Consider the following 20,732-nt stretch of genomic DNA (forward strand, 5'->3'; position numbering starts at 1 on the left):
CCCCGGGGATCAATAAAGTATTCTGATTCTGATTCTGATCTGATTCTAAGCTAAACCTCTTTAGGAGCCGCCATTATTGTTTTGAACGAGCGAACACCTCTCGTATTGTCGTCACCATCCGCTCCCCCCTCAACTGCCAGTAGCTCCTCACAACGCTTTGATTGGCCGGTCCGCCTTTGCTCAGAACACAAATGCATTACTTGGAGCCTAACAAGATGAATTTGTGTGACAACGTGATTCTGTTATCTGATCTCTCTATCGTAAGAATTCAGCTGCCGTTCAAGGTAATGCTTTGCCTGAAATGAGTAACAATGTCTTCTGTGAAAACGGTCTTTTGTATAGCCAAACTTATTTTAAAGCATTTTGTTTATACGTCCCTCTATATTTTGTTCCTTTAAAAAATTTAAATGAGAGCATGTACGTACATTTATTCAATTGTACTTGGCTGTGTTGTAGCTTGCAGATCAGGCTCTTCTCGTTCACGGTTTGTATGATATCATACAAAATTTAATGCACTGCAATTTGTGGTTATTACAGAAATGTATTTTGTGTGACGTATTCAGTAAGGTGTGCGGAGGTTGTAAAATGAGCTGCCATAGTATAAGAATCAAAACAGAGGACTTTAACCCAGGGGACCAGTGTTAGTGTCCTGGTTGTTCTAAGCCTAACCACTAGCTTTTTTCTAATCCTAACCGGGCAGGTTTCTTGCCTAACCTTAACCGTCAACTTTTGTTTCCTAAATGAAGCGAAACATAACCATAGGGATCCCACTTCCAGTTGCCGTCTCTGGCATTAAGTAGAACGCCATATTTAGTAAGTTATCATTAGAATTTTTCGTACAATATCCTACAAACCTGTCGCTGAGAATACGTTGAGCAGAGCAACGTCATAATAGGATGTCTGGGATTGTGACGCTCAGCTACCACTTTACTAAAAGAAAAACAAAACAACCAGGAAGTCGTCTTTTAACTGTGCTGGATGTGGATTTAGTGATGTCACCACGTTCCCCAGTTTGTTGTCTTCTGAGTCACAGTGAAGCAGAGATAAAGCCTCTTATCTCCTGTAATGTGACACATTTAAAGTCAAGTGTGAAGTACAGCAACCAGAGGGATTTAATTCTGATTGGACCAATCTAATGTGGCTTAGGAAGTGGCAATACAGAGCAGTGCAGGACCTTCACATACTGCACTTTACATCCCCCGCACCCACAAGATCCGGAGGCTGATGACAAAGAAATGGCTAAATGAGACCTTAATCTAAACACTGTACTACAGTATGATATTGCTTTATTAGGAGCAACAACCCATTGGCTAACAGTCAACTGCAGTTTAACACGATGGTTTATTTTAAGATCATCATAAACATTTTGATTATTGATTTTGATATAAAACACAGTTTTAATGTGACTGTGTGTTTCATGAGGGATGGCATTGTGTTGCACTTCACACAGAAAAAGAAAGAAAGAGAATAAAAATGAATTGTATCCTATTTCATCCGGTCTATTCATCCTAATATTCAGACTAATCATATGTAACCCCTATCATTATAAAAAGGAAGCCACTTGCTGCAGTTCTGAATGCACTCTGACTATCTGTAATGAACAGATCTACTTTCAGCATAATTATAATAAAACAAAATCACTATAAATGACCTGCCATCATTTATAATTATAATATCTACCATCAGTGTAATTATACAATCAGAAGGACAGTTAAAGTGGAATGAGAGGAATCAGTATCTTTTCATTAACAGAAAATATCTCATGGACTCTTTGATGAGCGTTGATATCAGTCCGCACGGTCAGGGAGGGGGCAGCAGCACGACCCCCACTGACTGCTTTAAACTCATCTCTGGCATCATTAGCGCGTGATGACAGTGATTAGAGAAGAGAGGGCCACTGTGCCAATTCCCACACAGAAAAACAAGACAAGAAGAGAGAAAGGATTGCCCTGGAGTGACAAACATGACCTCTTCGGAAACACCCCTTTTGGATAAAAAAAACAACATGATGCATAATCTCTCCAAGGTTCGTCAGTATCGAACCGATTCAGCAGGTATGGCCTTTCAATGTTGAAATTCGGACCTGAAATGATAAGTACTGGGTTTTTTTTAGCCCAAAAATGATAAAGACTGTAATGTGCCACTGGAATAACTACATACTTTAAAGGGACAATGAGTAGAAAATAAAAATTTGTCTAGGTGTGTCAACATCTATAAAAAAGTGGCGACCCGATCAGATCGTAGGCATGCATACGGGAGATAGGGTACGAAAATGGCAGACACAGCGGTGAAAACATGCAAATATGGTGGACAAAGCTCGTTCCAAATGAGGACAGGTGTGACAGCTCCATGTCACTCTGACGGGTGGACGCCACACACGTCTTTAAAACACAGCTGGAAACTACTTGAATATGACAGGCTCACACGTTCATTTACCGAATAAAAGTTAACATTTAAATACTTAAGCTTTTTTAAATGAATTTTGTGATTCCGTTTTAAAATTAAATTAGTATTTATCAGTATCAAGACAGAATAATGGCAGAATTATTAACTAGCAAATTTAATTATCTATTTAACGGACAGAAGTAACTGTTCTTGGTTTTTCACTTTACTTTATCATGTCTCATTTAAGCTACAATTGAATGAATTGTAGCTTAAATTGAATTAATTATTTTAGCATAGCTTCTCTAAATCGATTAATGTAATAATGAATTATAGTTGAACACAGTAAAAGTTTTTTTTTTCTGGTGGCACACTCCGGGCTTCACATCAACTGCATCATCCTTCCACAATTGGTCCCAGACCTGTGGTACATATTCCCTCAGGTAACATGTTTGACAGATGAATGGAAACAGTGCTCCTTATCCATACCTCACATGGCTATAAATATTATATATATTCCACTGCTAAAAATAACTTTGCATCATAGACAATTATTTTGAAATTCAAGTCCTGTTGGATGGCTGTGATACTGGTCAAGAACACTTCTGTTGTACATCCAAGCTAAGTTTATAATGCTTTTCCAATTGGCTTCAGTTACTCAAGAAAAGCTCTTGATGGCTACAAAGTATGCACTTGGACCAGCTCGTGTAAACTCACAGCTTTATAAGATAGTTCCTGGAACAAAAGGATAAGTGAAAGGTACTTGTAGACAGGACTCATGCTGTTACTGTTCAAACTATTCACTAAAGCTGCAGGAGGTAAAAAAGACCTGTGATTGGCCAAAGTCTCCCGTCATGGCTAGATTTTCTAAAGCTGAGTCAGGAGGAGATGCAGAAGTCTGGTTTTCTCGCTTCAATTTCAATATAAAGGAAGATTATTATCAGAGGTGTCAAGTGACGAAGTACAAATACTTCGTTACCTTACTTAAGTAGAAATTTTGGGTATCTATAGAGTAATTATTTTTCAGATGACTTTTTACTTCTACTGGTTACATTTTATGTAACCATTATCTGTTTTTACAATTATCTGTACTTTCTACTCCTTACATTTTAAAATTAGCCTCGTTACTGGGGATGGGTATTTGGATTTCATCAAATCTGACTCAAGTATTAATGAGTGCAACAAAAGTTTTGCCTCTCAAATATCTAAAAGTGCAGAATATTCAGACGGATAAATGAACCGTTTTTGACCGTTTAGATCACAACTCTCCTGTTTCCCCATCCACCTCAGGGATGTTCAGTTATGCTAGTGCTATATTATGCTAGTTTTTATACAGTCTATGGCCAGAGCCCATTATGAAACACAGGAGTAATAATGTAATGCCCATGTTACCACTTTATATTTTTGGTTTATATATATATATGGTATATACTCTATATTACGTATATACTGTATATATATATATATATATACCGTATATATACATATACAGTATATAATGAATTGTTAAACATGGCTGTTATGATATCATACTAGTATTTTCCTTCAGAACTATGCTGCTGATTTGGCTTTTAAAAATGTGTATTATAGTACAGTTTGTGTAGTACATTATAAGGTACAAGAAAATAAGACAATTGTTAATTCAATTCTCAATTTGTTAAATGTTTCCTATTTTTTTTTTTCCTCTAAAAAGAACGGATAACTAGTACCGCACTGGACCGATAAGCAGTATTGGTAAAAGTAATAGTATAGTTTAAATCGAAACCCATCCCTACTCGTTACGCCTGCTTGTTTCCATCACGGCTTGTCATCGCTCAAAAACACATGCACAAAAAAAACATTCAGATAAATTGTGCCATCCAGATAGAGTGAATTTGATTGTGGTTGGATGAGAAGTATAAACATATATCATTATGACACCCTATTGGTTGTACGCGGTCCACATCCATCTGCACATGACACATATAAGGAAATAGCAGACGTACAGAATGTAGCCTGCGAAGATGTGCGTGGCAGAGACTCAAGGGAACTGGAGTGAAATGTCCCAACCAAGCACCAGCAGAGATGTTGGTAGCCAGGAAGAGCAGCCAACCCTTATTCATCCATGGCCGTACATTGAAGAAGTTTTTCAAAAGGTTGGACGCAAAAACAACTTCCAAATGCGCTGCTAGCTCTGAGCACCCAAGTACCACGAGCTAATGGCTTTCAAAATCTCAACAAATTCAACATTAACATTTAAAAAAAATATAATAGTCATTATGGCCTTTAGAAAAATGTTTTTTTCAGGGAGGTGGGTTAGGCCCCTGTGGCGTGGCCTAAGCATTTATCCTTAATGGCATTTTTTCCCTTACATTACTTTTATTTTTTTACTTTAAGTAGTTTTGAAACCAGTAATTTATTACTTTTACTAAAGAAAGAGCTTGAGTTGATACTTCTACAGAAGAATTTAAAACCCTAGTATCTATACCTCTACTTGAGTAATGAATTTGACTACTTTTGGCACCTCTGATTATTATGATTTTTTGCCCACCAACGTCCAAAAATAAACTGCTTTAATTGGAATTTGTAGCCAGAATGTCTTCCCCGGTTTCCTGTGGTCATGCCCGCACATCACCTGACACATACAATGTTTGTTTGAAATGTTGTGTGATGTATGGATCAGTAAATGTCACATTTAGAACTGGAATGGACCTCCCCCCAAGGCCGTGCCCTATCTTGCAATGTTAACGATAATTTGTGTATCCGTCCCGTGATTCAGACCCACTGCAAAAGGTTATGGGTTCTTTCTTGGCCCATGCTACACCGTTACACCAAGGTTCATTAAAATCAGGGCAGAAGTTTGTCTGTCATGCTGACAAACAGACAAACTGAACTGAAAAAACTACGGATAAACTTAATTTAATCGATGAGATTTCATGAATGACTGGAGGTAAGATTGAGGAAAAGATGATTTTTCACAAACGAATGAATGAATGGAGCTCACCTGCTGTTCGGCCTCTTCCTCATCGCTGCTGATCTTCAGGTCATCCTCCAACATTCTGCGCGGACACAAAGGGACATGTGTTATTGTGGCCATGACCCCCCCATCTGCTTGTATTAGGTCATATATGGCGAGTCGTGATCTGCGATTCCCTTTGAAGAACCTTTCTGGCAAACAGCTCAATTACACAGCAAAAGCAGTGCTGGTTCATGTTGGGGAATGAGGAAGTGGACAGTGGACGGAGCACCTCGCCACTAAAAACCTACCAGATGTTCGGCTTTTAAAGCTCGGAGAGGAAAGCCAGATTGTTTTTTCACCTGGAAACTTTCCGTCTGACAGCCGCTGACCTACAGCCAAGAATCTGGGAAACCAAGAGGCCTTGCTGACATCAGTCCCTCAGTCACGATCGTGTACGGATGTTTTGAGGGGCTTCTAAAGGACCCGCTTATGCCCCGTTTCCTTTATTAGTCTTGCTTGTTTTATTCTCCCCACGTTAGAAATGAAATCCTAACAATGTAGATGTATGTAGGCTATGAAAAAGATATACATGACAAAGTCGTTAACATGACCCCCCTCAGAGCAACACCTGCTTCTTACTCCACAAATTATTCAGTATTTATGTGCTGTACATTGGCAAGCTCCCATGTTTTACTGCTTTATATAAACCTTCCACACAAACTACTGTTATTTTAAGCAGGCACTGCTATTGTTATGACAGGAGAATCCCCTAAAGGGATTTTTACTGCCTCACGAACCACTCTTGTCAGTGCTCGCACCGCTAAAAAAAACACTCCCCAGTGTTGTGGTGTTTTCAGATGGGGCCGTGCGAGTCGTGAATAACTGAAGCACAATAAGAAAAAGCTTTCCAGATAAGGGGGCACAATGCAGCATGCAGCGACGATAGATATGTTTGAATGAATGAATAATGGATTAATGTTTTATTTCATAAGAAGGGACAGATGGAGAGAGGGAGATAATGAGTGAGATGGAGATGATAATGACGGAGAGGAAGAGGGGAGCAAGTGATGGAGGGGAAGAGGAATAGAAATGCAAGAGAGAGCGCAGGCATCTATGCGGACAGACGCACTCAGATATAAATGAGTTATGGACTAAAGCATCCATGACATGTAGAGCTTAGAAAGCACAGCATCAGATTTCTACAAGCTTCTTAATTGCTTTCATAAAAGTCCTTACTTCTTAAAGTAAAGCTGGTATTAGAACTCCATTACTTGCGGAAGTTTGTCTGAGAGGATGTTAATATTTTCCGAAGCTAAATCAAAGCCACTCTCGGCTAATGACTGATTGCTCAACGCGCAGCAGTAGAGAATTTCAGATGCATGTAGTCAGACTGCGAAAAAAAAACCACAAACATAAATCTTGCACACAGCTGACAGGCTTACAGGGAAAACTCTGAGCAAGTTTCTCCAGATTCATTTATTCAGACCAGCTCAGAGCCTTTTGTTCTGCCCCTTCATGCTTTCTTTCTTCTACTTTCCTGCTGTGCTGAACACCAAGGTCTACGTTATCCTCTCATTAACTCCACTCATGGCTGCACTGACTTATGAAAGATCAGCTGTTAATGATGCTTCAGTTTCTGTACGTTGCACTCCTTTCATTGTCTTTTAGTTTCATCTCTTTTCACGAACATCTCAAAGTTTTCCCAGCGTTTCGTGTGCCAAAAATGTGAAGTGCACAACTTGCTGCGTGGCAAAGGGTTTGTCCAAGGCAGGTTTTCAACTTGGGGGTCGGGACCCCGACAAGAGGTGTGAGACAAAGCTACAGGTCCCGAGATGATTAAAAGAATAGCAGAGCAAAGTTCTTCTTCTGATCTTTGCTTTTGTCCTTTTTCTTTCAAATAAAACGGCTGTTAATAAAAAAACGCTCTTTAATTGAACTGTTGTTTTAGCGGGGGCAAAAAGGTTAGAAGCTAGGGATGTTAACAACAATAACAATTTAACAGTTAAAAAAATATTATTACCACTATTATTTTCAAGTATTTTTTAAAAAAGTTGGTTGCATGGTAGAATAAAAATAGGCTACACAATCAATTTCTTAACTGCTGGTTAACTTGCTGGTACTAACTTTGTACTAGTAAGTTGCAGTTTAGGCTCGAACATACGTCCTGTGTCTATGGACAGCTGCGGACTCGTACCAGCCATGTGGATGAGCAAGCGGTTACATTCTAGGAAAGCGGCTGCATGTGTCAATGACCGGCAAAAGTTGCCTGCTCGTCGGTTAATGGTTAATAACCGGTTAACAAGGGTCGGCTAGCGGTTAGGATTAAAAAAAGAAAATGCAGGTATCCATGTTATCTATGCATTTTTGGCCTTTCTGCACACAAACTGTGTTTTAACTCACTACAAACTGATCTTTTGGAAGATTTTTTTTTTTAGAAACTCCATTTTCATTGTTGACATGGAGACAGGGAAACTTTAGCTTTTTGGCAGTTTGTCAGTGTCTGACTGTGTTAGATGGTTCAGACACTGCATTATTTCTTGTGTAGCCAAACACACAAAACGTTGTTTATTTGAAAACACAAACAGCAGAATTGGTGTGTTTGATGCTGTGTTTGGTTTCAGTGTCAGCTTCTAGCTGAGGCCTCATTATTGAAGAAAAAGATATGTTACATGTTAGCTGTGCTGAAATTTCATTCAAAAATTCCAACATTTCATTCACTTGGCAGATGCTTTTGTCCAAAACAACTTACAATAAGTGCATTCGCACTCCAAAGTGTATTATACTGTTAAAGTATCACAATACACCATCACAATAACACTGGCTGCTTATTGTCCTCCTCTGACCAGTCAACTGTTGCCTAATAGTGACAGAGCATCTGTATTCTTTACACACGGAAAAAAACAGAGAACTGAACTCCTAGCCTAACCCTAGCTGTGTTGGTGACTTGTTCTGTCACTGTGTAGGGGCACCATGTGTGATTGTGCACATTGTGACATTGCGGCTCAGTGATAATAAAAGCAAGAACCGCAGTGTTCTCTGGGTTTTCTGGGGCTGCTGGCAGGTGAGAAAAGCACGCTGCAGACTGAGCACACACAAAAGCTGGTTTGACTAGACAAGAGTCTTCTTCACTTCTTCCGCTCTGTTGCATGCATGCGGTGATCGAATCAGAGCGTAATGAAACTTCTGGAGCGGGATGCTACAGTTCTGTCTGCTCTAATAAAGAAAAAAAAAAGAAACTTGCCTTTGTTCCTAATGTGGCATTGAGGTAAATACAGAGCCTATTTGCGGGATTACTGCTGGATGAGTTTTCTGTAATGGTCGGACATTGTAAACATTCAGCAAAGAATATAGCAATTAGCCTCAACAGCACAATTACTCTTGAATAAGATGAGCTAGACCTATCTATTAACCCCCACATTTTACTCTGTTGAGCATCACAGTAAAAACAGGGAATAGCCTAATGGCTGCAGTAAACTAGGCATTGTTTTTTAGCCAATAACCATTATTACACCCTAATAAACAAAGCAGCATTAATGCTTGAATACAAGAATTACAGCTCAGGGCAAACAATAGTAATCAAAAGAAATAGAATTATCTGCTTTGGATGCAAAATGGCACAATAAGCCACAGAGAGCACTACAGATTAGGCAGACATCATCCTAATGGAGATATAATTAACTATGTAAGAGGAAATGAGAGTTTACATGCTGACTTGCTGCTGAATTACTAACTATAGACTGCTTTGACCTTTTCTTAAATTGCCGAATTTTTGCATCATCTTTTGGTCATCAAGTCTTTCATTTTCCTTTTCAAAAGCTTCTTTTTGACACCGTGTTTGGCACATTTCTTCCCTATGTTAAAATTAGCTTTCATCAAATGTATAAATAATGCATTGCGCTTAGCACTTGAAAACTCTCATTTAATATGACAGTGAATAGAGCAAATCCCTGCTTCCCGTAGATGAAGATAAAAAACGAAACATAGAAGCATAAACATTTGGAGGGAAGTTTCTGTTTTTTACATAACCAGATCACCACGAGACTACAGCCCAATACAAACACTGGAGACAAAACTGAGCTTGGTGTTTTTGGAGCCAAGGAGGAACGATTATAAGTCAGTGCTCAGCAATGCTAAAAACAAAGCCAGAAGCCTTGGTGTAGTTGTGGACTCCCCCAAAAACTCCATCAGACAGCTGCAGCTAATTCAAAAGGCTGCTGCTGGAGTCCTCACTTAGACCAAGAAAGTGAATCACACCACTCCAGTTCTGAGGTCTTCACACCGGCTTTGTCAAAGGACTGATTTAAACATACTGCTGTTGGTTTATAAAGCACTGAAATCCAACACGTTAGAGTACTCAGATTACGTTTTTGTATGGCTGTTAACCGATTGAAACATTACCGTTTTTTATTTGTTCTAAATTAACCTTAAGGGGATATTTTCAAGCTCTCAATACTCTTATCAACATGGGAGTAGACAAATATGCTTTCTTTACGCAAAAGTATGTTTATTATTATTGAAACAATACCAAACAATGACATATAGTGTCTGGAATATTATCCTGAATAACATCAAAGGTACTGCATGCTGAAAAAATATACTGAAAGAGCATATTGACCTGAATGTAACATTACTTATTAATATTATCACAATCATGCATTGTTAATGTATCACTTATGTGCTCACATCCGGCGCCAGACCGTAGTTACAGTTTCATTACTGTTTTCCCAGTTCCCCGGTTTATGTTTGTTTCTCGTTTTTTCATTAAATATTTGTTTAAATCTTTCTCGGTGTTCATGTCTGCATTTGGGTCCTGCTCCTCTGAGTTATTCTCCGCACCGTTCATAACAAAGTTATATAAAAATTCACCTACTGTACAGTTGTCATGAATGGTGGAATTAGCTTTAGAGACCAAATTAGGGTATTGTACCAGGCTGTAAACATGTTTATTTCCGCTGTAAAGTTGGACATTTTAACATGGGGTTCTATGGGGATTGACTGGCTCTTGAAGCCAGCCTAAAGTGGACATTCAGGGAACTGAAGTTTTTGGCACTACAAGTATTATAGTGTTATATGTACTATAATAATAATCATAGTATATACAGTAATATGCTTCACATGTAAACTTACAAGACAAAATGCTCTTAGAATGAAGACTAATCCATGTGTTTGGCTAGCGTAATGCTATCTACTGTAACAAGTCTGGCTGGGGTTGCTAGAGTGCAAACGTTCCCAATTCCGATAAAGATCAGGACACTTGTGTTACACTCTGATAAAGTAGCATCTTGGACCAGCTTCCAGTGGGAGAATAAGACACAGCAGATCATGAATGGGTTGTTTTTTGAGTAGCTATTACCTGACAGAATGTAGTTAGCTTATAATACTCCTTGGCCTTGGAAGTAAAGTGAGGTAAGGTTACTTCTGTAAATAGTAGGCTAGTTAGCTGTAAATGCCAACATTTGCAGCTTACGATAAACATGCAGTTTAATCCTTTCCTTACACTTTTTGTGTTTCTCATTTTGAAAAGGCAAAGACCGTGCCTACGTAGTTACTAAGCTATGATTGGAAAACCCTATTCGCGGGGAGAGGGTTTAGCAAATTGTCAGTTTCTAAAACTATATCCTTGCTGAGGTCAAGCACAGGATAAATCAGGGTCGTGAGGTGGATTTACAAGCCAAGATTTCTTCCTTTCCAATCCCACCCTGCCATGAATACTGCTGTATAGCTATGTGAGGGAAGTGGAGTGGGCTGCTGCTACAGATGTTGCAATATGCTCTTGGCTCACGTTAAATTAATGTAGCTGCACTTTCCCACTGTGATCCACACTATCTTTTTTCCTCCTACTAGCAATGAATTTCATCCAAGAGTCAAGCTTAATTTTACCTGGAGGCAACGCAACAGTGGGTCAGAAATTCCCTGTTTATGTGTGTGTGTGTGTGTGTGTGTGTGTGTGTGTGTGTGTGTGTGTGTGTGTGTGTGTGTGTGTGTGTGTGTGTGTGTGTCAGCGAGGGAGATACTCACGACTTCTGTGGGGCAGTTGGTGGTTTCGCAGCAGGCTTGTTAGCTGATACATTACATCGCTCTGCAACACAACAGAGGACATTCAAGAATCACTGTTTTGCATGTGCCTTGATTTGTGTGTGTGTGTGTGTGTGTGTGTGTCCTCATTGTTTTTTTGACAAGAATCCAGGCTCAAATCACTGTAGATGTGTATTACTATTGTCTCGGTGGAAAACATGACGTCCTGATCCAGTGTTATTCAATTAGAGTGTGTGTGTGTGTGTGTGAGTGGGTGTGTGTATGTGTGTGTGTGTGTGTGTGTGTGTGTGTGTGTGTGTGTGTGTGTGTGTGTGTGGGTGTGTGTGTGTGTGTGTGTGTTTGTGTGTGTGTGTGTGTTTGTGTGTGTGTGTGTGTGTGTGTGTGTGTGTGTGTTTGCTTTGCTTTGCTTTTGTAACAGGAGTTTGGGTGAAAGCAAAATTCAAACTGAAATGCATTGCCTGACAAAAAGTTGAGGTGAAGATTTATTTTCCAAATGGATATACAAACTTTTAAAGCAGAACCCCTTTACTGTGTTTTTATTCTAGTCAGTTAAAATGCCAGGGAGCCAGACAGAACTTCTGTAATGTGCTGTACTGGGCAATATATAGTATACATATGATCCAAAGGTAGCTATCCCTTCAATAGCTCTTGTTGTATTAGACAATAATTGGTCAATGGTGACAAGAGTTATTGAGAGCATCACTAAATGTCATCTTAATCCGTCTTTAAACTCGTCAAACCTGTGAAAACTGTTGTGTACTTGTCAGGCAAGAAAGATCATTCTTGACTTAGAAAATATTAATTTGCCAAAAAGAAAAGCTTTCCATCTTTCCACTTCCAGTCTGGGATGTCTCCAAGCACATATGAAAATAACATAACATAAAATGGTATATTATGCTAATTATCAGATTAATTGTTACTCAAATTTGTTTACATGCTGTAATGTAAAAACTATTTTTCTTGTACCGTCCGTCTGAATATACCTGTATTCTGTCTGAAATGTTATTTTAGCGCCTTTCTCTTTAAGACAGAAAAAGACCACTTCCCACTGCTCTGATTGGTCAGCGTGTCCAGGTCTTCCATGTCATCTTCATTCTCAATGCACCATCATTACAGACGGGAATGAGTGTAACACCACTGTAGCGTCACTTTCTACCTACCTATATACAGTATATAGTATAGTTGTGACATCACAACCTGACAGAAGTCCTGACGGCTCGTTTAGAGACACAGTTTCTGAATACAGGCTGTGGATTGAGAGTTTTGATACTATCACAGTTTTGATACTTTCTACAGCACCTCAATGTGCTTAATATAATATAATCAAAAAAAGGCAAAGAACTCTCTTTTTTTTAAATATTGGAGCTTTAACTCAAGGTGCACTAACTACCTTTTTTCTTGTTATCACAGTTCAGGCTTCGATACTTTACATTTTTAACAGAGAGCCTACTTTACAAAAGCCCCTAGCCTGTAGCAATGTAACGCGGTGTGACATGTGATAGACGTGGCCATTCACCAGACAGCGAGGTACTAAAGATTCTAATAATCTGTTTACACATGATCTGTATCTGGACATATTATCTGGTTAATAACATTTGATATAAAGGCTTTGCATTTACATCTGATATTAATAAGCGTTGCCATTGTCTCAATTCTACCTGCATTGTGATGAAAAAGTGTAAATTAGATAGACAGTGTTGGTAAAGCAAACTATCATGGTGCGTCCCAGTATTTGCACCTTGCATTAGTGTATAATATGTGTTTGGTCATTTACAGCAGCAAATCCAGATATAGATCGTATGTTAATGATAAGTGTAAATGAAAGCCAAGCCGAAAAATATACTTTCCTATCGGATTATTTTGTCTTTAAACCAAAAATCTACTATATAATGATGTTAGATGACATAAATTGCCCACTTCTAAGAAGTGCTGTCAATTCAAACACCAGCACTTGATAAGCAGTCTGCGCTCTTCTCACCACTTAAGTGTGAGCTTGTAAATAAATAATGTGTAATTGTCCATGAATGACAGCAAATCACAGTTGGGTCTATTTCAGTACCCGTGTTTTAATGCTGACTTACAAAGTCTCGTGTTCCTATGAGTGGGCATCCTTGCTGCGTTTAGTAATAAAAAACCTGGACTCCACAACCACTCAGACCAATTTAAGCTACATGCGTGAAACCATGTTTGTGTGACTAACTGTTCAGATGAACACAGAAGGATACACAGAAAGATAAAAGCAAAGGTTTGCAGACTGGCGTTCTCCCGTGGCCATGAATTCATTTGAACATCAAACTGCTTTTTCTCACATTTCTTCTGGGTGGTGTTGCCTTTATGGCCTCTCCAGTGTTAATTACCATAGAGCTTGTATGTGAGTGTTGATGCTGGGAAACTTACTCTGGGTGTTGTAGCCTGAGGTCACATGCTGTGACTCCTAGAGAGAGAGAGAGAGAGGGAGAGAGGAAGCCAGAGGGTGATGAGTTGAATGAATAAACCAACAGATGTCATTATTGATTTCACAGCAGCACAACGATGCCATTACACAGGATTCAGATCCTCTCATCTCCCCGCGACGACGCTCTACCTCATTCTTAAAACTCACTGGCAGGATTAGTGTGACGCTGGGGGCTGAACTAGGCACAACAGTCTTTTACTAATTCATTAACTACCGGGTCAGATTTACTGCCTCTGTGTTTACATTGCTGTTTCTTTTGACATCTTCACCAATGTGATGTTTTGCATATTAAAATGATTCATAAAAGCCCTCAGCAGTGGAAAAACACCTGCTGTTTGCCATTTCTGAGATAAATGTTGAATGTAACACATATGCCGGTTTTAATGGGACAAATACTCTCCACAATTTACATTACAAGGTGTAATAAAGCATTATTTTTTTCTTTTGTGGATCGGGAGAAACTTTCCCAACATACTTCTTTTGAAGTGGCAATTTTTTAGTCCCAGCTTTTATTGTGTCTCAGTCTTTGTTCATTACTGTTGTCGTGCTTCTACACTTCATCTCAAACGTCACCTGTCAAGCAAACAGCGTGGGTGGTACTACAGTGTCATTCCCTTAAATGTCTGTGGGTGAAGTTTGGCTTTCTGTAAGGAACGTTCTTTTCTCGGAGTGTTCAGCCCTGGTTGAGATCACTTATATTTCTGTTTTTTTATGAACGGTAAACTTGGGTTATGTGCATACTTTCACCCTTATACTTACACTGGTTTCTTACTGCCCAATAATCTTACAGCAAAATTCAAGTATGTCATCTATAAATCGTAGACATACTGTACAGAAATGGAAATTTGAATGAATTGTTGAATGTTAATAATTAATCAATAAATTGAGTCGATCTGATGATCTAAAAAGACAAATCAAGTGTCCTGTTGGAGGAAATTTTTTTCTCAACTTGATATCAAAAATGTCTTCTTATTGATTCCGGCTAATGGCTGACTTTAAAGCATTAAATCATTAACAATATAAGTTTTACCCAAAGATTTGATATGCAAATATCAAGAGCTACAGTTCAGAGGAAGTGTCTCCCTTCAAGAGTACGTCCACTCCGTCACAGCTCAGGACACACAGTAAGGAGGTGAATTAAACATGCAGTACTTCATTAACATTGTAATTTCATTGGCTGTCACTTGCACCTCTGCGCAGGATGAGGCAACAGTAATCTGATTCTATCCCAGCAATCACTGCTGCAGTTGAGTTTATGAATCCCATTTAATTAGCAGACTGAGGACTTCTCAGTGACACGCTGCAGTCACTTTTCAGATGAGCCAGAAGTGAACGTTTTTCAACTCTTTTTCTGTTCATTTTATGCCACACAGCGGTGCTGCGGTGTTTGGCTTTGCAACTAAACCTAAATCCATGTTGTTGATTTCAATGGCTGCTCCTCGAAATGATGCTAACGTTGGCAAAAGTCCATAATCTTCAATATTATGCTGGAATAATGTTTTACCACTCGCTCTGATGCTCAGAGATTGATTTGAAATAGCTTGTCTTGTACGCCTAATGTAACTAAAACATGGTTGAAGACAGCTGATTCATGTAGAAGGATACACTTGCGACGGATGTGCAGCGCACATATGTAGGGCGCAGCAGGTTCTTTTTACCTGCTACAGACTCTGCACTGAAGGAATGAACTGGATCGTTTTGACAACGGGATCATGAGTACACATTGATTTGATTGATTTATATTAATGTGGAATGTTAAATCACCAACAGGGTTGCTCTGCTGCCTCACATTGCCCTCTGGTACAATAAGGTATTCATTTTAATCATTTTTAAACAGGTTGCATTTTTGGTTTTCTAACACAGTCCGGTGTAGTTTTTACGTGTTGGAGGGCCACGTATACTGCTCTTAAAAATAGACGGTCCGTGTAAAAATAGAGTTGGTGCGCAATTGGATATAATGGATGCACTCTGCTGCGGCATGACTGTCTGCGCCCAATGTATTTTGGCCATTATGCTTCACTCCTTCAAGGACCCATGCTTCTCTTATAACACCATGATTCCATCCGAACATTTGTATATGAATGATCTCATTAGAAAAGCTGGATGGAAGCAACAACTCCGGCATTGCACCCGTAGGGGAGTCTCTCTATAAAAATGAGGAGAGCCGTCTTCATCTTGCTTTGTAGGCAACAAATACGGCCTCATACGGGCTGAAACAGAAGAAGCTGTCCAACAGCAGTAAGGTCTAGACAGCCAAGCTCTTTACATTGTGACCTTGTGCTCATGTTGACAGCTTATTTTCCCAGCTGTTGGAAACTGACCTGATTCCTTTTCTGTGTGTTGCCACATGTTTAACATTGGCTTTAAAGTCCCTTGGTTGTGTAAATGCAACAAGTATGCAAAATGACCGCAGTTGGCTCATATAATCACTACTAATAACTGGGACAGGCCTAATTAATTACTAGGTCTGTAATCCAACATGACTGTGCACTATTAAGCCTTAATATGAACAGATAGCTTTTACTTTAGTGAATGAAAGGTGTTCAAAGTTGGACAAACCCAGAGAACTCTTACTCACCTTATTGGGGATGGGGAACTTGGTCTGATCAGCTTTCCCAGGAGTGTGTATGGCTGTGAGAGGAGGAGGCCAGGAATGGGTCATCTCCTAAATACACAAACACATTTGGATTATATTATACATACCAAAAATTATAATTTAGCATCCCTGGCACTAGCCCATACTAAATAAAGCATACGACTCACAGTTAATGTGAGTTTGCCCTCACGAGGAAAGTGCCTGGTGAATAACAATATTGACTAAAGTTGAACAAATTTGAGCAAAGGGACTGCTTATGCAACATCTTTGATGCAGAGGAGCGAACTCAGCACTCAATCAAGGCTGTGCTGAAGCGTCGCCATCAGAGTGGACTTTAATAGAACTTAGAGTACAAACTGAGCACAGCGTGGGGAGTTGGTGGCACACCAGGGATCAGTGTACTGAGAGTGAACTAAGTGCAGAGTTGTTGAATTACCAAAATAAAAGCTGACTCCAGTTGGTTGCATTACAGCTAAGCAGCAGAGCAGCAGCAACCTCCCATTTCAATTATTCTAATTACAACGCCTTCTCACTTGAATTCCAGTCTCAATATGTAGAAGTTTCAATTAGTTAACAAGATAAGCACATGTGCGTAAGCTTGTCTATGTGTGTGTGTGTGTGTGTGTGTGTGTGTCCTGCAGTCATTTTTCATATGAAAACACTTGTGTTTGCATTTGCACACTATTTAAGGACAACAGAGCCCCATCTGTTAATAAATGTTGGATTTTACTTCACAAATATGTAGGTCACAAGGTCAGAGGGCTTGAAAGGTCACTGACATTACAATTTCCTATCATGCGTCTCTTTGCCCCCTCAAGAATGGATGACTCATATTCATCTTATGACTCATGTTTTCATGTGTGTGTGTGTATAAGCACAGCGAGCTGTGTAGCTCAATGATATTAAAGATTCCTGAGTATGAGTCTAGGTGCATGTGTGTGTGTATCCCTCTCTGAAATTGTAATGCACTCCTCCTGACGACGGTGCGTTGCTAGGCAACTCTTCTTTGACATCATCATCAGTTTTGTGTTTTGTACGGTAGCCCTGAAGTGCAAATCACTATAGCAAATAGAAAACACAACGCCAAATAGGAAAGCAGTACGCCAAATCTGAAACCACAACGACAAATCGTAAAACACAACAACATTAACTTCTGCCGGAAAGGGTAGGTCTCTCTGATCAGAGGATGGTCCCTCCTGATTGGACAGACTGACTGTCTGTTTTTTAACAGGAAGGAGAGGTGGAAACCTGCTGCAACTGTACATGGCTGCTGTAACTTTAGGGCGCTCTCTGATTTTCCCGGTGATATGACGGGTTTCAGAGTGAGATACACACCAGCTAACAAGCTAACGCTATTGTTAGCCCGCATTAGCGGTTAGCATCGGATTTTATCAAACCTAACATTACAAGTTAATCCAGCAAAATCTGTGACATCAGTTTGCTAATGTTAAAACCCTAAAGTGTAGATACAGAGCGTCAGTTTGAGGTTATGTTTGCAGAGGTAATGTATTTAGAATTTATGGTTGTAAGGACTGTTATTGCCTGGGCCCAGACAGCCCACAGACAGTTAAACGGAGCTATCAGGCACGTAACGTTAACAGCGATGGTGGTGTGGTAACGTTAATGTAGGGACAGATGCACCTACAGTTACAGAGCTACAGTGTTGTAGATTCAGAAAAAAAACATGTGCATTTACTCTGCTATCAAGTATGAACTGTGAACTGCACATGTTCTATAGTAAACAGATGTTTCCACTCCACTCACACGATGCTGTGTAAAATAACACCACTGAGTATAATGCAGTCAGACACAACTCTACTAGTCCCTCTGACCTCAATGATAATATTGTATGATAATCTTAATGACATAATGTGATGAACTCATGTCAGTAAAGCTGGACTTATAAACGCTATAAAAAGATTCAACTGCAGACTCATAAAAAACAACAAAGTTAAATCATCTCTATAACAGTATGAACAAACAAATTATAAACGTCGTGCATATTGAATTCATTGCAGGGCCCTTGTGTTTGACTACATTATTTATTTATTGTCAGTGTTTAATGCAACAGTTTTATCAGAGCGGTAGTAATCCCCTAATCTACAAAATACAAAAAAATGTGTTTTGTCCTACATACTAGGTTTTATTTGTATACTATATTTTCTTTACTTCTGTGTTTCTTCACAAATGATCACATTGTGAACTGCATAATGTGCTCTTTCTCCAGGCTTCTCTTGGCAGTCCGGCATTTAAACCATGATGGCAGCTGAGAGGTTGATGGACCAGTGATGGTGACGTCTGATCGCCCTATCAATGAGACGCTGAATCACTGAATGTGACCTAAAAGCATGTGTTTGCTTCCTCAGCCTTCACATCGGCCCTAACAGAGTCACAGAGAGGTCTACATCACATCATCCCCTCATCAAAGACTGCCTTACCAGAGAGCCGTGCTGCCTGCCCTTTCCACATCCTGCCAGAACATCACCGGGGACAGCTGGACAGCCTGTCTCTCACACAACATTTGCAGTTTAACACAGGACATCAGTGTGAAAGTTTACAGCTTAAGATTATTATTCGTCAAGAAAAAGTCAGACCAAAGTCTAAAAGTCATATGAATAAAAAAAAATGTTTACTAAAACATTGCAAGATGTTTGTTTTTACCTTCGTCACTATTCACATTTGCATATTTTACTAAGTTGAGAAAAAATGTTGCATATATCTCATGATTGTCTATGTATTTTGATCAATTAAAACATTTTTCTAAAAATGAAATTGTTGATTTAGGATTGTACAAATCTAATGAGTGCTTTCTAGTTTTAAATGGATACATCTTTTTTTTTTTTTTTTTTTTTTAACTTTTGACCATTTGGCACATCCACATTCATATTTCAAAAAGATCCAGTCTTGTGTTTTAGGTTTTGCTGGTGCAGTTATACTTATTTTACATTTGCATTGCAGAATGTTTCTTATTGTTTTAACTGTAGTTCCTGAAAATAAAAGTACATTAATAGTTTGTATATTTTGGGATGTTGGTAAATAGTTTCACTTCTGTATGCAGGCCTAACATTAATGAAGTAACTGATCTTAACTGCATACAGTATGACACTTTGAGTATTTTTGTAGATTGTCACCTAAACGGGACATTTCATAATCTAAAGTCTTCCTCCTTCTGTCTCCTGATGATGGACCTAGTGAAGGTAAGGGCTTTCTAATGTGCCTGCCACAGGCCGAGCAGACGACCTGCATCTTAGCAGTGTAATAATAGTGCCTGGTTATATGGACACAATATCTACAGTTAATGAGAGAAACATTTCAAAGGTAGATATAGGTAATGATGATCTCATACTTCAGACTATAACCCAGATTCAGTTTTAAAATGGTCTTAAATTTACTGTTTTATTCATAGGATATCCTTTTTTAATGTTACTATTCATCTATTTAGTTGTATTTGCAAGTTCAGAGATAAGTCAACATTTCATATAAAACATGAGGTTTGTTACAAAACCTCGGTTTAAAAGCTGCTGGACACTCAGCATCAGTGTTTATGTTAGATTCACTTGGTCTAGAAAATGTAATAAAGTAAAAATAATAAATGAGTTCTCTCTCAGTCAGAATCTGTCCTCGCTCTCCTGCGGTTCGTTACAGCCCCATACACGTAGTGTAGCGGTAAATAATGAAAGTCACGTTTGAGAGAAGCAGGGTTGTACAGAAGGAAAAACTGTTCACATCCAGATGAGGTGAGACGTGCCGTTCTCACGGAGCTGCGTGGACCAGGGCAGCTACTCGGCTATCTGCCGTGAGCTAAGGTTGCGTTTAACACACAGCTGTGTTTTTGCTGAAGTACTTCCCACATAGTCCGATATACTCATCCTGATGTTTAGGTTGGTTGACAACATATCATCTGTCACGCCGTATGGATGCCCTGCATCAAAAATAATTCTTAATAATAGCGAAAGTATCTTCGGAAATACTCATGTTTTGAAAATTGGCTCTTTTCCGGGTTTTCCATCTCTCTCACCCTGTTTAAAGACAGACAGTCCGTTCGTCCAATCAGTTGTTGTTGTGCTTTCGGATTTGCTGTTGCGTTTTTCTATTTGCTGTTGGGATTTGCCCCTAAGGGCCACTGTAGCTTTGAGAGTGCATGTATTTGAAAATGTGTCACACACATAGACATTAACACTGACCCACATGTGACTGTGATTTTCCATTTATTATCTACGCGTTATAGTATCCCAGCTTAATGCAAAATGTACATTTACCAACAATGTCCACTGGGTCCAGGAGAAGAGTTTGTTTTCTCCACTATTCACACAGCTGGTCTATTT

General features: G+C 39.2%; 1 protein-coding gene across 1 annotated transcript in view; it reads right to left on the minus strand.

Annotated features, from left to right (window-relative positions):
• aff2 (AF4/FMR2 family, member 2) overlaps positions 1 to 20,732 on the minus strand; it is a gene marked incomplete at both ends in the record, with an annotated part of 179,714 nt that overhangs the window by 58,146 nt on the left and 100,836 nt on the right. The window contains 4 exons of the mRNA XM_083915406.1: positions 5,366 to 5,420; positions 11,339 to 11,399; positions 13,754 to 13,790; positions 16,390 to 16,476. Coding sequence (XP_083771532.1) covers positions 5,366 to 5,420; positions 11,339 to 11,399; positions 13,754 to 13,790; positions 16,390 to 16,476 — 240 coding nt within the window. The remainder of the gene's footprint in view (positions 1 to 5,365; positions 5,421 to 11,338; positions 11,400 to 13,753; positions 13,791 to 16,389; positions 16,477 to 20,732) is intronic.

The sequence above is a fragment of the Echiichthys vipera genome (assembly GCF_963691815.1).
Source record: "Echiichthys vipera genome assembly, chromosome: 6".
Lineage (NCBI taxonomy): Eukaryota > Metazoa > Chordata > Actinopteri > Perciformes > Trachinidae > Echiichthys > Echiichthys vipera.